The sequence below is a fragment of the Triturus cristatus genome, chromosome 7 (assembly GCF_964204655.1).
Source record: "Triturus cristatus chromosome 7, aTriCri1.1, whole genome shotgun sequence".
Lineage (NCBI taxonomy): Eukaryota > Metazoa > Chordata > Amphibia > Caudata > Salamandridae > Triturus > Triturus cristatus.
Window position 1 is genome coordinate 365,474,928 of NC_140590.1, and position 19,553 is coordinate 365,494,480.

The 19,553-nt window shown below is 41.0% G+C and overlaps 1 protein-coding gene across 1 annotated transcript in view; it reads right to left on the reverse strand.

Moving 5' to 3' along the window:
• LOC146809688 (myocardin-like) overlaps positions 1 to 19,553 on the reverse strand; it is a 205,302-nt gene that overhangs the window by 38,161 nt on the left and 147,588 nt on the right. Inside the window, exons 3-9 of the mRNA XM_085616530.1 lie at positions 17,679 to 17,737; positions 8,840 to 8,915; positions 6,162 to 6,311; positions 5,279 to 5,430; positions 3,238 to 3,363; positions 2,180 to 2,436; positions 1,287 to 1,473 (exon numbers count right to left, since the gene is read on the reverse strand). Coding sequence (XP_085472656.1) covers positions 1,287 to 1,473; positions 2,180 to 2,436; positions 3,238 to 3,363; positions 5,279 to 5,430; positions 6,162 to 6,311; positions 8,840 to 8,915; positions 17,679 to 17,737 — 1,007 coding nt within the window. The remainder of the gene's footprint in view (positions 1 to 1,286; positions 1,474 to 2,179; positions 2,437 to 3,237; positions 3,364 to 5,278; positions 5,431 to 6,161; positions 6,312 to 8,839; positions 8,916 to 17,678; positions 17,738 to 19,553) is intronic.

A 19,553-nucleotide genomic window follows, 5' to 3' on the forward strand; every position in this document is an offset into this window, starting at 1 on the left:
CACCTTCCCTAAACATTTGTGTTTAGTATGATAATTAGCAGAAGCCAGCTTTGGCCTCCTAAAAGCTAGGTGCTTTGTCTCAGACTGAATGTCAGCAAGGATGGTGGATCAGAATCCGAGTCCCTGAACTGTGACTCAATGCTTGGGTTAGAACATGTTTTTGAAACACCTGGCTGAAGATTGATTCTAAACATAGTGTGTAGATTTTATTGATGTGCCATTTGAAACGTAATCTACTTTGACCATTGCAGGGGAAAAGTAGATGGAAGTCCGCTAGGCAGTGTAACTCTCTTCATGACACGGGTTACATCCCTATCTATTGCTTCCACCAAGGCATTGCTAGAGGATCTGGGTGCCCATAATGCTGTGCTGACTTGTGTGGTGTGGATGTGGCAGTGTGTTGAGTGAGATCATGTTGGTCCACTCCAGGGTGCAGAATACATCAAATGAAGTATCATATTTGTGATCTGGAAGGGAGTGCTTAGAAACATCTTTCACTTTCAAATGGCAGAACACAAATTAAACCACGATGGATCCACTTTTCTATGCCTTGAACCTAAGTGTTGCATGTACCTTCTCACCACATTTCAAAGCCAACTCTCTGTCCACCTCACTTCTGCTCTCCCGTTAGGTTCTGAACCCAGTTGGGAGTCCTCTCAATGGCTCCTCTTTTCATAACTGTAACTGTCACAAATCTGGTTCTGGTCATCCAACTTCTTAACAGAAGGGATATGTTTAATTTTATATTGATTAATTTGCAGTATGTAGAGAATGGTAGTTTAGCTCTAAGGAACAGCGGAGCACTTTGCAGAGAAACAGCAGGTGTTGCTAGATTATTAGTGTTCCAGGTACAGGAGTGCACAACGCATTTCAAGATCGGGGGTGATGGCTGGTGTAGAGGGATGCATGTTTGTTCAAGTGTCTCATTGGGGATTGGTTAAAGGATCTGGAAGAGGGTTCTGAGCCGTTTAGTTGACCCTCGTAATGTGCTTTACGATAGGTGAGTACATTGAGATAACAAAACATACATATTTCTAGAGCGCATGTTCACTTGCAGGGATTACCTTGCCAGCTGCTGATAGTTAGTCAACTCAATGGTACTCATTTTATGGTCCTTGGAAGGATGAAATGCTTAGTAAACCTACCAGAATTCAAACCTGTGACTAATAGGTCAAACATGAGTCCTTGTGGTGGATGCATTAGTCCACTCATCCACCAAATCTCGATCAGCTTTGATGCAGGCAAGAGGATAAAAATTATGTTGGCTTTAATGTGTGATTACTTACCGTCAAGTCATCAAGGTTAGCAGGAAGCAGCTCCATTTTTGGAGAAGGCGATGAGACGGAATTGGCAGCTGTCAACATGGCAGCAGTGGTGGTGGTAGTGGTGGTGGCTCCTGCTGGTGCAATACTGATAGAGGAGGCTCCTGAATGTGCTGTGCCTGTAAAACTGATCACCTGGTCGGGTGAGATGCTAAGAGGAAGAGAAGAGGTGTGGGCAAGGTTAGCCATTTGTGAAATTCACATTCAATACAGTGCAGCAGAACCCAAACAAGCAATACATGTCCTCGCTCTACCAGGAAAATATCTAGCGACCTATGTGTTACAGTAGGCTGGTGCCTCTCTCAAATATCCCTGAACATGCCCTACCAGATTCACAGAGGCAGCGAATACTTAAGTCTTACCATGTCTCTCCATTGGAAATGGTATTATGTTGTAAATCGGAATGGGGAGGGTGCTAAGTTATCAGGGAGACTCGCTTCTTTCAGAAAGGCTGCTTTTTGATTGTCTGAATCAAATCAATTCTATGCAATTCCATATGCATCGCACCAGGTGCTCTGTGGTTTCTGTACATATTCAGCGTAGGAGCAAGCGACCGCAGTGGAGCCACAGTAGCATCCAGTAAAGAGGAAACTCACTTTACACTAGTCAGAGTAGATGTGGAACAACAGTCTTGGTGCAGCTTCACTGAGGCTGGCAGAAAAGCTCCTTGAAATGTGAGAGGGAGCTTGGAAACTGACTCCCTGTGTATTTTTCAACATACTATTTTTGGGGATGTTGTTCTCTTCTGGTCAGAAGTGCTGAGTACATAGTGATTTCAGAAATCCAGTTCCTGCTTACCATTTTCCTGGTATAGCTTTGCCTGGAAGAGGCCCCCTGGATCTCTGAGGAACAGTTACCTGGTTGTCAGTGGATGCACAGCCTGGACACAGAAAGTCTGTTGCTGCTGCTGCTGGTTGAGGATTTGCAGTTGCAGAAAGATCTGTTGCTGTTGCAGGAGTCGGGAGTAGGCCGCATCCATCGCCACTGGGGACTTGTCCACCTTCTGGTCTGGAGGAATGTACTGGTGATATTTCAACTTCTTCACCTTTGGTTTTGTTTCCTTTGGCTTCTTTGGGCGAGAGCCTTTTCCCGCTTCTGGAGACTTTGCCACTGCCTAGAAGAGAGGTAGTAAACCTGTTGATTCATGGCTGAGCGTGGACATGATTAGAGGGTAATGCTTCAAGGCAATATGAGAAATCTAAGAAAAGACAACCTAGGAACACATGATCACTCTTCGCTTTGTCATAGGCCTTCTTCCTGTTCAGGCTAAGATTGGGGAAAAGGCAGAGACAGAAAAGGAAATCTGGGGCTTTCCCAACACCATGTACCTTTGAAACACAAGAATATCTAGAGTAGAGACAGTCACATGGATGGCAACTCTCCGGTATGTGACTGGCTTCTTCTGTATCACTTAGCTTTTCAGGGGCTGTATTACAGAGAATGCCCCAGAGATGCATCGAGCATGTGCGCCCGCTTTGTGTGCCTCCGGGGGACATTGGCATTACTGAAGGGTCCACAGATACTTGTGAGGCCCCTTCTGTAATACAGATAGTGCTGGCTCACATGTAACACCAGCGCTATCATTAGATAGTTTTCCCTTATTTCCATGTGAACGTGGCCACATGAAAATTAGGGAATCACTTTGCTTCTGTTTGAGCATGGTGCACCTACTTAAAGATGTGCCGTGGCAAAAATAGGGAAATGCGCCGAATATGTAATATGGCCCCAGATGTACCAACCCATGAGAAATTCTCTAATTTGAAAAGTTAATATTTTTTGTTTTAAAAAAATGTGTCCTCTTTCTAGCCCTTCTCTTATCCCATTCTAGGGTTCTTTGGGCTGCATTCACCCTCTTTCCTTCTAATCTATGTCACCCCTAGTCTTTCTCAACCATCCTGTCAATATCTCCGAGTACCTTGGGTAATAATGATGCAGTTTGTGTTGGCAGGTTGCTGGTTGGCCCACTGGTTACCAGGGAGTCCTCCTCAGCTACAGATACTGTAATTGGTTGGTTCTCCTCGAAGATCTGTGGCAAGTCCAACTGTTCCAGGAAAAGTTGAAAGAAGAGACATATAAAGGTATGAACAAGTCCGTGCATGACGGTGAGACAATAATTTAACTAAGCAAAGAACAACCAATTTTTCGTCTACCTTCCTAACTTTTCGTCTAACAAAAAAGCAACATTAAAATAGATGCCTCTTAAAGAGACTCCACAAAGCTAGACAGCCTTAGCAGTGGTATAGAATTGTGAAAGCATTGTCTCAGTTAGGAAACAGAGACGTCTATGGCCTTGGGCAAAAAGTTTGATCTACACAATAATGCAAGACATGTACATTTCCATTTAAGTCTACGCTGAGGAGCAATGTAGAAGACTGTAGTTAGAACTGCAGGAATTTGCTCTTCAGATGGAAGCCATGGGAGAGCTTGTAGAACATGATAACTGTGCTTCCAGCATTTAAGACCACTAGCAAATGCAGCCATGGTAATACAGACTGTTGGAATCTTTTAAATTAAGGCACTGGCTACCAAGAGTACCAGCCCAGCACACTTAATATTGGATTGTAGGTCACATTATCATGTTTTTAATATCGTACATTGATAATATTGTAGCAAAAATATTGGCCACTAAAATATCGAAAGGCAAGTACATACAGGTATGCACAGATTTATTATTCTTAATTGCTCATTATTAACTCCTCATCTGCATACCTTGAAGACATATATACATATTTAGTCAAGTTTCATAGATATGGAGTCAAATTCAGTTAACCTACACTTACCTAGATATAATTATGTGTCGATGGTTGAGTCATCAATCTCTTTGCTACAATATTATAGTAGCACAATATTAAAGATTCGATATTGCAGTGCCATACAGCATACTGTAAGTCAGCTTTGACTATCATGGATATGAAAAATAAATTGGGACACAGTACAATTTGTCTTGTACAGAGATCGGAATATTTGCTAAGAAAACAACACTTTGAATCTAGATTATCTCTGTTACCCAAATGTAAAAAGCAAATCCGACACTTTCAACATAAGTGCCTAGGGCCCGATTCACAGAACTAACTTAAGACAAAATCCTAAACTTACTACCATTTTGGTATTCACAGAAGGCACTTACTCATTTTGGTATTCACAGAAGGCACTTACTCATTTCGGTATTCACAGAAGTTAGGAGTCCTAACTTTAGGACTCCTAAATGCCTTCTGTGAATACCGAAAGTCTTAAAATTAGGATTTTTCTCAGTTTAGTAGTAGTATAGTTAGGACTCCTAACTTTAGGACTCCTAAATGCCTTCTGTGAATACCGAAAGTCTTAAAATTAGTATTTTTCTCAATTTAGTAGTAGTAAAGTTAGGACTCCTAACTTTAGGACTCCCAAATGCCTACTGTGAATACCGAAAGCCTTAAAATTAGGATTTTTCTCAGTTTAGTAGTAGTAAAGTTAGGACTCCTAACTTTAGGACTCCTAAACTGAGAAAAATCCTAATTTTAAGACTTTTGGTATTCACAGAAGGCATTTAGGAGTCCTAAAGTTAGGACTCCTAACTTCTGTGAATACCGAAGTGAGTAAGTGTCTTCTGTGAATACCAAAATGAGTAAGTGCCTTCTGTGAATACGAAAATGGTAGTAAGTTTAGGATTTTGTCTCAAGTTAGTTCTGTGAATCGGGCCCCTAGTTTTTTTGAAAAAATTGTCATACACTCAAATATGATTTTGAGAGAGATTTGGATCTGTGTAGGTTAGTAGCACATAGTTGTCCTTAGCAATATTCACATGCACTAATGCATATCCCCGCCACCTGGGGAAGCTGCTTTTCAGGAAAAGTTTCTGATAGTGTCAAATCCTCACCCCCTAAAAAAAAAATGAATGAAAGCAAACTTTGTAGGTGGAGAGTGCACCTGTGTGCAAATGTGTGCATGTGAGTGCATCTCAACATATGCTAATTTACCTGGAACACAGTCCCTGTTGACGTAGGAGACTGGTTGACCCCAACGCCCGGGGAGAGTGCAAATCGCGGTGAAGAAGAAGTCGATGAAGGAGAAGTGCTGATGTCGTCATCAAAAGCGAAGGCATCAGAGGAGGAGGGGATCTGGATCTGGTCTATTGTGAAAAAAATATTGTACATATTCTTGGCCATTACATCTTCCTTTTCATCCAAATGTCCACTTGTATGAATTGGGTGTGTCATTGAAGGCCACATCAATATAGTCATGAGGCATTATTGAACAGAAAGTTTTCCCTGGAAGTCTGCAGGCTCATGAAACCCTCTAAGTGCCAAATACATTGGGCCTTCCCCAAGGTGAGATGGTGTACAGAGAAATCAAGAATTCTCTGACAGGCCGGTGGCTCTAGAAGGTAAGCATGAATCAAGCAGAATCCTTCACGCATCTTGTGTGCTGTGAGTTCAGAGACACCAGCCTGTAAGACAAATCATAAAGTATGCCCCTGTGTATCATCAGATGCACACATAATGTGTCCTCCCTGTTATTTTTTCTTTTGCCTTCATCACTCTCTACCTTACCTCCATTTCTTTTGATCCAACCCCTCCTCGCAGACTAAAGAGGTTGCGTTTTGGGCCATCAAGCTGGTGCTTCTGAACTGCAGGGAGGGCTCGGGCAGAGTCAGTTATATTACAAGCTCACTTGATGCAGTGGATTCTTCTCCAGCCCAACAGGTCATCCAGAGGGAAGGGTGGAGAGGAAATCTCCCTAATTCCCTACAATCAAGCCAGCACCTGACCTGTGATAATGAACAAATGATCCCTCCTACCACTAAAAGCTCAGAACTCAGCAGCTCATAAAAAAGACCGAAGTAAAGCAGAGCCAGCCTACCCTTCATGGCGTCTTTGATGGTGGAGTCTAGTGGAAGAATGTTCTTCTGCACGAGCTCCAGAGGCCCCGGCCGGTGGAGGATCTTCTCATTGAGATCTTCGGCCAGACGAGCTTTCTTCTCCTTCAGTTCACTGGAATCTGCTGGAGTAGCTGCCACAAGAAGAAATGTTAGTCTTTAGCCTGTCTTTATTCTCTTTGAAACAATAGGTCAATTGGGTGGCCCTATATGCCTCAAAATGTGGGCTTTTTACACTGTGTAAATAACAATGATTCTGCCTGATTCTTTGGAAATCATTAGATAAGAGGCCGAACTGGTCCTTCTAATAAAAAGTGGACAGGGTTTTGAGGTCTAGTGAATAAGGCAAAAACGTTCCATTAGGAGTCTTTGATAAAAATAAAAGAATTATTTTTCTTTGAACAAAAAGCTACACAGGCCAACACGTGTTTCACGACACAAGTCGCTTCATCAGGGCCCCTGACAGTACCAATTAAACATTATTATTCATGAAACAACCGATATCCATTTCTACAGGGACATATATATCTCTTAATATTTGCACAGGTAGTGAATAGAGATATTATTACTGTTAGTGGCTACATCTTTACGGTAAGAGGTTTAATGTTCGCAAAGGTTCAGATTCTTTTCTATTCATCAAGGCATGATAGCCGCCAGGCTGGGTGCTCTGAAAGGGCGCTATCAGTAATAATATCTCTGTTGGCTACCTGTGCAAATATTAAGACATATATATTTCTAACATTGACTCCTAGCGGAACGTTTTTGTCTTATTCACTAGATATTAAAACCCAGCCCACTGTTTGAGGCCATTGAGTCAAACCTGGAGAACCTCTGTATCCCTCAACAGCTCATCAGTTTCTGGTCCTCTTAATGCCAACAAATGAGACAAACTTGGACTTAAATTCATTTGTTTCACAAATATGTTAAAACAGATATTGTTTTGGACACAATTCAAAACAAAATACATTTTAATTATAGACTTATAGAGGTGCTCCTACTTAAACAAACCTGATGCAGCGCAGTGCTTGTAAGGGGTGAGAAGAATATAACATATGCCCAGTAAAATGTACACAGAAAATGGTATAACTTGGAACTCCAGGTGGAATATTATCACTCTGCTGCAAACACTGAAAATTACAGTTTTGCTGATTGTAAGAAACGAGAATCCAAGTAACTATGATTTAACTGTTGACTTTTCGACCTGTGGAAAATAGTTTTGCAAAAAAATGGTTCTTCATCAGGACTCAGAAGCAGCCGAAAAGTGCAGCACAGTGCAGTTCTAATCAGATTGCAAGTGCAGGCGTATGGTGGGATGGAGTTGTCCCTCATACCTTTAAAACTACATTTAGGCACCACACCAGCCCTTCACATGACTGGTACCAGGAAGATGACGTACTACACATGGCCACACACTGTTTGAAGGGGATGGCCATTATTTCTTCCGTTCGGTGATAGGAGTGTTTGTTTGTTTACATAGGAGTACCTCTAAATGTGTGCAGTTAGCCTATGTTTTGAGCTGTGTTCAAAACATATATTTTTTAACATCTTTGAAAAACAAATGAATTTAAGTCTAAGTTTGTCTCATGCGTTGACATAGAGAGGGCCGGTCCAACCTCTTTTCTCAGGTTGTTTACTCTCTTTGGGCGTGTAATTGAGCAGAGTCAAAACGAAGTTCCATAATATTTCACACCAAATTGCTAAAGAAAAATCCAAATGTAATATGATGATCACTGGCCCATGAGTCCCTTAAAATGGGTAGAACTTTAGCAGATTTGTTAATGATGGAATTCAAAACAACAATAGCATGAAATCTGTATGCATTTGTGCTGTTTCACCGTGACCTTGTTATTGCTTCTTTAAATCCTCAAATATATCAATTGCAAATTGATAAAACGTTAGTATTCTCTCTGATTTCAAAGGGCACAATATATGTATAATGGGTTCCAAATAGGAGAGAGGCAGTCGCATGTCAGCAATAGCATGCCTCTGCCCCAATCCTACACTAGTAGGCCAGAGCCAGAAGTTCTGGTCTGTTCTGTAATCTCCTGCTCCTCTTAAGGCGGTTACTGGTGGCTGGGAGAGGCACCTACCATACGTGGGTACAGCTGAACTGGCAGCAGTGGGTGGGATCATTTGATACTGGGCTAGTAGGGGTGTCAAGGTGGTAGCAACATATACATCGACAGATCTGTGCTTCCTGAACATCAAAGACTTTCCTACGGGCCCTGACATGTCTTCTCTAGTGCCTGTCTACACGGTGCATTCCCGCTAGCTGTGACATGAGATAGGGCTACTGCTTAATTTGTGCCAGTGGTTGTAGGTAGGGGACACTCATTTCCGGGGTCCAGGACTTTTTTTGTTTTTAAATCATTTTAAATCATTGCATTTTGAACCAGAGCAAGAGAGAGACAGACACAAAAAGGAGAAAGAAGGAAGAAGGAAAGGGTTAAAGGGCGAAAACTGGAATGGGAATAATTCTGTGATGTAAAGAGGCAGGAAGAAGAGGGTAGTGAAAAAGAGGCATGAGGTCAAGTGAAAAGAAGACACCCTAGTATACTGCAACACTGGCCTTTCTGGAGCGCTGACAGCGAGTTCATAAGCAAATCCTTGTTAAAAAAAATGAACATTGGGTGGAAAGAAGGATTGATTCATTATCACTCACCGTTACAAAAGTGCATCTTTGCAGGTCCCACTTTCTGGGGCCTGTTCTGTGCTTTGAACTTCAAAAAGTCATCTGTCTGAGAAGAAAAGAAGACGAATTGATGATCAGCACAAGGCAGTAAAGCGTTCCGACCCCTTTTCAATCGGTCTCTTATCACATCCGGGTAGCCCAGAAAGAAGTCCACGCCCCCTTTTTACTAGTTCTATTTTTTCCAGCATATCATGAGTCGGAACACGTAGCAAGACTGGGAATAGAATAGTCCAGTTTCTTTTCTGCCCTTGGAGGCACCGGCAAGAGGGAAGGGTGCTGGTATAATAGATATAAACAGCAAATAACGGTTCGTGCTGGATAAATACTGTTCCATTCTTTTATAGAGACACCCAGTCCCTCGTCAGCAGCAGGCTGGACTAGGGAAACGCACTCTATGCAGGAGCCTCGGCCAAACTCCGGAAAAGGCTTCAATGCATCCAGAATGCCTCTGCACGCCTGATCCTCGTCATCCCTCGCCGCAGCCACATCACACCCCACCTGAGAGTCCTGCACTGGCTCCCCGTCAGCAAGAGGATAACCTTCAAGCTCCTCACCCACGCACACAAGGCACTCCACGACACCGGACAAGTGTACCTCAAAAGCCGACTCAGCCTCTACACCCCCACCCGCCAGCTACGCTCCGCCGACCTCACCCTCGCCACAGTCCCCCGTCCAAAGAGCAACCTCCGGCGGCAGATTGTTCTCCCATCTCGCTGCAAAGACCTGGAACACCCTCCCCATCCACCTACGGCAGACCCAAGACCTGCTGACCTTCAGAAGACTCCTCAAGACCTGGCTTTTCGAGCAGTAGCAGCATTCCCCTCCCCCCAGCGCCTTGAGACCCTCATGGGTAAGTAGTGCGCTTTACAAATGGAATGATTGATTGATTGATTGATTGATTGATTGATTGATTGATTGATTGATTGATTGATTGATTGGACAAATGACCCATACGGTACTGTTGAGACAGACATAAATGGTAGCTGTGCCTGTTCTAGCAACAACACCTATTGAGAGATGAGCGCAAATGAGGCTCGTTTGTAGTTTAGACTTAACCAGCGCATTTAGCTGATGGTAATAAATGCACTTCCGTAAAGATGCATTAATCCGTATTATTTGCCCCCTCTGTAAAAAATAATAATAATAATAAAGGGCGCTAAAACTGTTAACTTCGAGCATAAATGTTGATCGTGTCCGATTTTGTGAGCCTACGTCAGTGTTCAATTGCGATCATTTCAACACCTGATGGACTATTTGCAGCTCTCGGTTCTTTGCAGCCGTCAGTGCTTCGAGATTTGAACCTGTGACCTACTGTTTGTTCCTCTTGGCTGAAAGCAAGGCAGTGCACTGACTACGTGAGCCACAGAACCACAATCCATGCTCGCCGGCATATTCGGATAATATCTCGCACTCAACATCTTGGGTCCAGATACTGAATTATATATAGCAGGCCTAATTAAGTATATGTACATTTACTAGCATGCATAATGTTGTAACTGGATGTAACTTGGGCTCCTACTGAAGCTCTCTCTCTCTAGCAGTGGGCATCGATGTACTGATCCTGCAGCTAGGGGGCACTAGAGTACTTTAAGAAGGATCATTTAAAACCGACAGATGGTAGACGGATAGGTTCGGTCCTTTACCTATCCAGTGACACTTACACACTACATTAGTGTATGGCGGCGAGGTCTTTAATTGGCACACATGTGGACTGCAGGAGCTTTAAATGACAGCAAGACTCGGGTTACAATCCAGGCAGCGTGTATGGGTGGTTAATTCACGTGCCAGTGACGTCTGTGCGTACCTGCTGCTCATAGGCTTGAATGCGCATGAAATACTTTGCACGCATGAGGAATCTGCGACAGAGCACTTATTGGAACTCGCAGATCACGTGCTCCAATCATAGTCGGTGCAATGGACTCCAGAGATTTTTGGACAGATCGATGGGTAACCTGTAGATCGCAGCTTTCTGCCCTATTCAATGGTTTATGGGCTATATGCCAGCTGCTAGAGCAAATGCCATTCTTCAGAGGTCCATAAAATGAGGACCGTCATCTTAACTATTAACTAAAGCCGAAGAACAGCAAAAATAATTCAGTTTGTATTGCGTGATATATAAACAAAAGCATGCACATATACTATTTAATAAATTTATGATGCATTGGATAAGCATGTTAATTGTCTTGCCTATATCGAAGGCATGACGCGACATTTCTCGCAACAGCAGCAGTTGTTTTCCCTACCGGCATCATCACACCTGCATTCTCTATAAATACTGTACATTTTCTAAGAGGCTTAAAAAACTAGAATCATTTCTCATGCGCTCGTCCCTTCCCCAGTTTGCAGGCAGCTTATCTTTCTTTCCCCAGATGACCTGCTTACTTTGGAGGGGATGTGTGAGGGATGCACCGCAGCCGACAACCCTCGACTAAAGGCATTAGTGATTGCCTTGGGAACAACATGAGCTTTCTTTTATATTATCGTATTCTATTTTACTGCAGCATTTATATAGAGCTTAATACTCCTATGCGGGACACCGAAGCCAGTGCTTAATTTGAGCCGGTGGTTTCTGGTGCTCAGCTCCAGCACTTAATCATCAACACAGTGCTTTCCATGAGCACCAGTTAAGGATACATTCATTTAGGCACAGGGAGATTAAGTGATTTGCCCCATGTTGAGCCGGCACCTAGACTCAAACCTGGTTCTTCAGCTTGTAAGTTGGCAGCTCTTGCCATTACGCCACAACCTCCCAACTTTCATAGTTCGCAGTAGTGTCTGTTTTAGGTGGCGCTAGGAGGAAAAATGGGCTGGCGCTTATTGTTTTACAAATTAACCACTGACTGAAGCGCTTATACAAAACTACAGAAAGGAAGAGGTTCTGCTTGAGGCGATTCTGCTACTGAATATCGACCCCCATAATATGTTGGTACAAGAACATCGAGGACAGAATATCGAGGGACAAAATATCGAGAGTTAAATGCAGATAGGGGTGAATAGATTACCATTCCTAACTCCACATCTACGTACCTTGATGATATATGTACTGGATAGGTACGTATATGCGGAGCTAGGTATAGAAAATCTAGACTTACCTGTTGATATTTGTTTTAGATATTTTGTCCTCGAGATTGCATCCCATCGATATTCTGGGGTCGATATTCAGGGTGCACACCGCTTGAGGCTATTGGGCATGGGGTGTATTGTTTGCTGAGTCTGACTAGTGTGTGGGATACATATAAGGTCCCCAGCTGACCAGTGTCTCTTTAATACCAGGTGAGCCTGGACCAGTCTATGGTAATTTAATAAAAGCCTGGTCATCTGATGTGCAGTCAGTAAACTCCAGTCCTAGCTTGCGCAAGAAGGTAGGCAGTAAGGATATTAAAAAGCTTCTAAAGATAATTCAGACACAGGACCACGTAGGTTGGCGATCATATTAGTGCCAAAGCTTGCTAATGTTATGGAAACCATGACAAATGAGCTGGAGAAATATTTCTTCCAATAGAATCCCATCACTGTTCTTCTGGACCAGAGGAACACTGGGGTGTCAGTTGGGAGTAGCCATAGGTATGGTTAACAGTATGTCCCAGATATACATAGGTTTTTGTAACGCTAACCTGATGCTAAACCTATTTGGGGATTAACAAACCATAGCTAATTGGTATTAGTGTTGATTTTTATGGAAAAGTAATGCAAAGCAGCGCAAAAAGCTGTGTTGCATTATTTTGCATCTGGAGGGTTTTACATGGGTGGTACATGGACGTTCCCATGCAACCACCCTTGCTTTTGATGCTAAACCCTATCTCCTAACATCAGTAGACAGGGTTTAGCGCCAAAGAATAATGCTGCTGTAAAGCTGGTGTTAAAAGGAGAAATGTTTTAATTCTTCTTTTATTTTCTGACTTTGCATGTGTGGTGCACCGTGCAGCACACTACAAAGTAGGAAAAGGTTTGAAGTGTGTCTAGGCACAGTATATTGTACAGGAGGGAATCCTTCCTGAACAAAACCTATGCTAGAATTAGGCACGCACTTCTGCACTATGGCGCTAAGGCACACGCCTGGCGCATGGCAGCTGAAATCAGTGCTGGCACTAGGGAGAGGGGAGGAGAGTGCCAAATCTCCGTGAATATGGCGCTCTCCTGCTTCTTCACTGACACGGAAAACAGCACAGCCTCTTTTGGAAACTGCACTGCGTTCTGTGACAGTTTTCAGATTCTGGGCTTATGTTTTGGCTTCTAACCTATGTGCGCTGCTTTTAACCCTGTGATTTAAGCTGCTGGTCTTTTAACAGTATTCGTTTAGCTTTTGCTGATTTTAGTAGCTGTTGTTTGTGTTCCTTACTAATGACTGTTTATTTACACGCTTTTAGCAAAGGTTGTTTAAACATTTACAATAGTCTGATACTACGAACAAAGATTGTTTGATGTCACTTCCTGTGATGTCATAGGGGAACGGTATAAACGCCATGTGATGTCACTTTCTCTACCCAATGAGTATGGCGCTGCAAGACAACCCCTGCAAGCAGCATCCACGCACTGCACTTCTGAGAGACACAAAAACCAATGAATCAGTGTGCAATACAAAGGGAGGTTGACACAGCACCGTCCCCCCATGAACATGAAATATGACGTCAGTCTCTGGTCAGGCTGCTAATAATACTGCACTTATTTGGCCACTAGTAGTTCTGCGGCATACACTCATGTATACAGTTTTATTTTTAAGTTTAAACATTATTCGTTGCATTGAGGAATATATCTGTCATCCATTTCTTTAGGGAAGTCTGAACAAATATATTGCACAAAAAAATGGAAATTCGATATATGAATATTTTTAAGGGAATATTTCTGAAATAGACATGAAGAAAAAAGGGTGGATAAAATAGGTGAGAGGTGGGGAGGTGGTAGGTGGATTCTCTTAGGGGTCGAATACGGTTAAGGAAGCAATCAGTGTGACAAAGTGTTTTCCTTGAAGAGCTAAATCTTAATCTCCTCCAGGCATTGGTGGCAGGATGGGATCTGCTCTATATAGACCGGTGCACAGATATAATATCGAGTTGGAAATATAGAGTAGTAGTAATATCGAGTCCAAAATCTTGGACTACTAAAATATCGACAGAATATCGTTGTCAAGAACATCGAGTTGGAAGTAATATCGTTTTTCAAAATATCGAAGTAATTAGTATAGTTAGCAAAAATATAATTGTTAGAAATATCGTTGTTTGATTTAGTGTTATGTATTTTAGTGTGTATTTTACATGTATGAGTTCTATTTTATTTATAAGAATTGCATTTGTTTTTTAATATATGTGTTACATTTTTAGAAGTTATTAATTTATTTGGGAGTAAAATTTGCATTTTAGTTCTGTAGCGGGTTGTGGGTTTATAGGGTAATAGGGTGGGAAGTAGTTTAATTATATTAAATGTAATAATAATTACTAAAATGTATTATTTATTTTAATTAAATTTTGTGTTTTTGTTCCGTAGCGGGTTGTGGGTTTATAGGGGAGTAGGGTGGGAAGTAATTTAATTATAATTAATTAAAAAATAAATTTGATTAATTAATGTTTATTTATTTAATATTTTATATTGTTAACTGTGGTAATTAATTATTAATTAGTTATTAACTGGTTGCTAACTATTAATATTAATTGGCAAATATCTTAATTGTGTTACTTTTTTAGGAACGGATTGTGGGTTTATAGGGGAATAGGGTGGGAAGTAATTTAATTATAATTAATTAATTTATATTTTTAATTAATTCATAGCTATGTATTTAATATTTTATATTGTTAATTGTGGAACTTAATTATTAATGAGGTATTAATTGGTTGTTAATTATAAATAATTAATTGGTAAATATCTTAATTGAGTTATTTGTTTTAGGAGCAGGTTGTGGGTTTATAGGGGAATATGGTGGGAAGTAATTTGATTATAATTTAATTAATTTATATTTTTAATTATTTGATATTTATGTATTTAAAATGTTATACTGTTAATTGTGATAAATATTTTTTTGCTAATGATTTATTAATTGGTTATTATTAATTATTAATTAATTATTCATTATGTTATGTGTGTAATTTTTTTAAGAGTGGGTTGTGGGTTGATAGGGGAGTAGGCTAGGAGGTAATTTAATTGTAGTATATTTTTAATTTTTTTATTATAATATTTATTTTAAGTTGTTTTATACTGTTAATAGTGTGAATTAATTTATTATTGATTTTCTTTAAATTGCTTGTTAATATTAATCAATTAATTATTATGTAATAGTGTTATATTTTACAATATTGGTGGTGTCATTTATAGGGGAATATGGTGGGAGGTAAGATTTTTTAAATTAATTAATTGTTTGTAAATTAATTTTAATTATTTTGCATGAGTGGGGATAGTAAATTATTCCCCTATGCAATCCAACACTTTCCCTACTGTTGCACTTGCTTGAGTGGGAATAGTAAATTATTCCTTTCCGCTATCCAACATTTCCCTACTGTGGCACTTGCTGGAGTGGGAATAGTAAATTATTCCTTTCCGCTATCCAACACTTTCCCTACTGGTGCACTTGCTGGAGTGGGTATAGTAATTTTATCCCCTCCGCTATCCAACACTTTCACTACTGTTGCACTCCCTGGAGTGGGAATAGTGAATTAATCCTTCACTTTCCTTACTGTTGCACTCCCTGGATTGGGAATAGTAAATTATTCCCCTTTGCTATCCAACACTTTCCCTACTGTAGCATTTGCTGGAGTGGGAATAGTCATTTTATCCACTCCGCTATCTAACACTTTCTCTACTGTTGCACTCTCTGGAGTGGGAATAGTAATTTTGATCTCCTCTGCTATCCAACACTTTCCCTACTGTTGCACTATCTGGAGTGGGAATCATAAATTATTGCCCTCCGCTATCCAAAACTTTCCATACTGTTGAACTCCCTGGAGTGGGAATAGTAATTGTTACCCCTCCGCTATCCAACACTTTCCCTACTATTGCACTGTTTGGAGTGGGAATAGTAAATTATTCCACTTTGCCATCCATCACTTTCCCTAAAGTTCGACCTGCAGGAGGGGGAATAGTAAATTATTCCCCTCCGCTATCCAACACTTTCCCTACTGTTGTACTTGCTGGAGTGGGAATAGTAAATTATTCCCTTCCGCTATCCAACACTTTCCCTACTGTTGTACTTGCTGGAGTGGGAATAGTAAATTAATCCCCTCTGCTATCCAACGCTTTCCCTACAGTTGCACTCACTGGAGTGGGAATAGTAACTTTATCCACTCCGCTATCCAACACTTTCCCTACTGTTGCCCTCTCTGGAGTGGGAATAGTAATTTTTACTCCTATGCTACCCAACACTTTCCCTACTGTTGCTATCTCTGGAGTGGTATAGAAATATTTACCCCTACGCTATCCAACACTATCCTTAATGTTGCACTCCCTAAAGTGGGAATAGTAAATTATTTCCCTACGATATCCAACACCTTCCCTCCTGTTGTACTTGCTGGAGTGGGAATAGTAAATTATTCCCCTCCGCTATCCAACACTTTCCCAACTATTGCGCTCCCTGGAGTGGGAATAGTAATTTTATCCCCTCCGCTATCCAACATTTTCCCTACTGTTGCTGTTAATGTAGTGTTAAATTGTACAAGATTAAAATTCTTTATTTTTTTTTATTTATAGTATATATATTTTATTTTTATTTTTATTCAACTGGTATATATATATATATATATATATATATATATATATATATATATATATATATATATATATATATATATGTGTGTGTGTATTTATAATTTGTAATATGTTTCTGATATTTTATAATTTATTATAATAATTAATTATTAATATTAAGTAAATGTATATATTCTATTTTATAAATATGTATGTTTCATTATTTTTAACATTATATTTATTATTTATAGTTTTAAAAAATTTCTAATATTTCTATGTTTTTTTTAATTATAAGTATTATTTACTTTATTTTACACTATTTTTTGAACATTTACAAAAAACGATATTTTTAACAACAATATTTTTTAAAACGATATTTTTAAAAACAATATTTTTGTACTTACCATTATGTAGATAGGACTTCGATATTCTGGACGATATTTGTGTCCCGATATTTTTGTTGTCGATATTCTGTCAGTGATCCATACAACAAGCCTTTAAGAATCAGGTTTTTGCTGCGCCTCTAAAATTAAGTAGTTCCATGTATTTAATCGATTAAAACTGAACCCTGAGCGTATGGGCCAGTCCTTCACTTCTTCCACCAGAGTCACAGTGCGCGGGTATCGGCATCAGAAACAGTAAACATGCATCACTATGACCAGTGACATAGCAAGGGTACCAGCGCCTTGAGACCCTCGATGGTGATTTGCTGCGCTTTATAAAATCCTGATTAATTGATGGACCCGTATGCAACCAAGGAAACTTGGCCCAATGTCCCCTTGTTTAATAGTAAAAAAACAATTCACTTTTTAGAGCACAATTGGCCTCTATCATTCCTGCACTTGCTGAGCTACTGATAGCTACACCCCTGCCTGTGATGAGCGAGAACATAGGGGCAGTGATGTGCCAGGGCACAGGTGGAATCAGTTCCATTGCTCTGATTCCGGTACATACTGGCGTGTGAGTCCAGAACTCCTGCTTGTCTCACAAGGGGGTTGAGCAGTCAGAAACATCGCAGGAGCTCTGTTTCTAGGAGCTTTACTACCACATTTGTGACTCTGTAAAACGTCCCCAGCTCACTTTCTAAAGCCATCCATGATGCTTTGCACCAGTGCAGCACTTCCTAAATTAAGAAACTTACCCGGTTTTGCCCAAGGTTGATGAGATGCTCCGACGCCATCGGTGGGACTTTGTTCAAAGCTGAAGGAGAAGAAAAGAAGACAGATGGAAAATTAATAAGTGCTTAGCAAGAGCATCCATGATCAGTGCGTACCCCAGCAGTACCCAATCGGGGCATGTCTCGTCAGGGTTTACCATAGCACTGCCCAATAAGAAGAAAGCTACTCAGCATCTACTGTTCACTACTTCATCCACATCAACAATATCACTGTACAGTCAAAGCAGGGCTTCATCTACCCTTGTAGAGCTCAATTATGAGGCCTTCATTTAATTACAAACCCTTCGCAAGCATTTTCACAGGATCACAATTACAAACTCTGTGATGCTCATCGCACCTAGTAATTTTTGGGTGTGGTAAAGACTGCATCCTCTGAGTTTTCACCTTATTAATTTAAGCATGTAAAATGTGGGTGAAATACCAGGACATGCAGATTTTGGTGCAGTGAACTGCCTACCACTTCACTGTCCAATGAGAGCAAAACAGGCCCTGAGTCTACCCTAGGAATCGACGTCCAGTAGAGCATCATAGGCAGTATATATCTATTAGTACTCAGTGAGAGAATCCTTACGTGCAGACTACCCAACCACTGTGCACTGAGTGCATCATTAGTCACGGTTGATCCTCTTATTGCCCAATGAGGGCATCCCTGCATAGGAACTAGCCTATTAGTGTGCGAGAACATGTCTAGTCAGTGCATGTAGATGACTTACGGAGATACGACCAGACGAACGCGGATTATGTTAATACATGAAGGACTTATCATACCTGTAAGAAACTCCGGATTGATCCAGTACATTACTGGACTTGAATATTGCTTTTTACTACTTGGAATTTGGATTACTGTCGCGGTTGAGTGAAGAGGTAGCAATTGCGATTGGATTCTTCATTCGCGAATTGGAATATTGTGTGAAGCCCTGATGAAGTTCCCCATGAGGGAATGAAACGCGTTGGCTGAGCTTTTCGTATCGTTGAATGGGCATATGATTTTGAAATAAAGAACTTGGTTGACACTACTGTTGGCTTCTGGACTTCATTATCTGGTGCACCCCCAAATCATTGTTATCAGTCAGTGCATGTAATAGACCTGCATCATTGGTTTGAGTCCATCTGTTTACCAAAGGAGCCTTCCTCGCAAGGGGGCAACCTATCCTTGTCCAGTGAGGTCATACCTAGGCAGGTTACATCCTACAAGTTGCACACCTTGTAAAAGAAGACACTGACCGCAATTAGGACTGGCAAAATATGGACCGGGGACTTTGCAGCCAGGAGCAAGACTGTGACAAGTTGCCTACCACACTGAATCTGTTTATCACTTGATAGGTTTCAATGCAGGGATGGGGAAAGGCATGTGACTGACTGCAGTTGGGAACTAAGGGCTCCTGCTAATCACTGGACAGGGATAATGCAGGCAAGTGAGGACTGAGAGCAGCAGGATATGAAACTCCGTAGTTTAAAAAAAAACAGGAATACTAAAAGCAGGGAATTGGCGAGGTGAGGGACTGCACTGCTAATGATGACAGGCTGTTTATTACAAGCGGGTGTAATAAGGTGCAGGGCAGAGATGGATGTATGGCTGACAGCAAGTGGGATTGAATTCCTGAACTTTTCTCACAAAGGAGAGACTTGAAACAGTGCTCTGATTGTGTAACATAAGAGTACTCCATCAAGCCTTGTACCGCTTGGCCAACCCACATTGCCCTTTTTTAGGTCTCGGCTACACAGCGCTTGTGCTTTATCTTTGGGACATGTTGTATATACTTTGTGGGCTTCAGCCTGCCCATAGGCTTCCTATTTGCTGGCTCCATAGTCGCTCTCCGATTCTTTCTCTCTATTTGT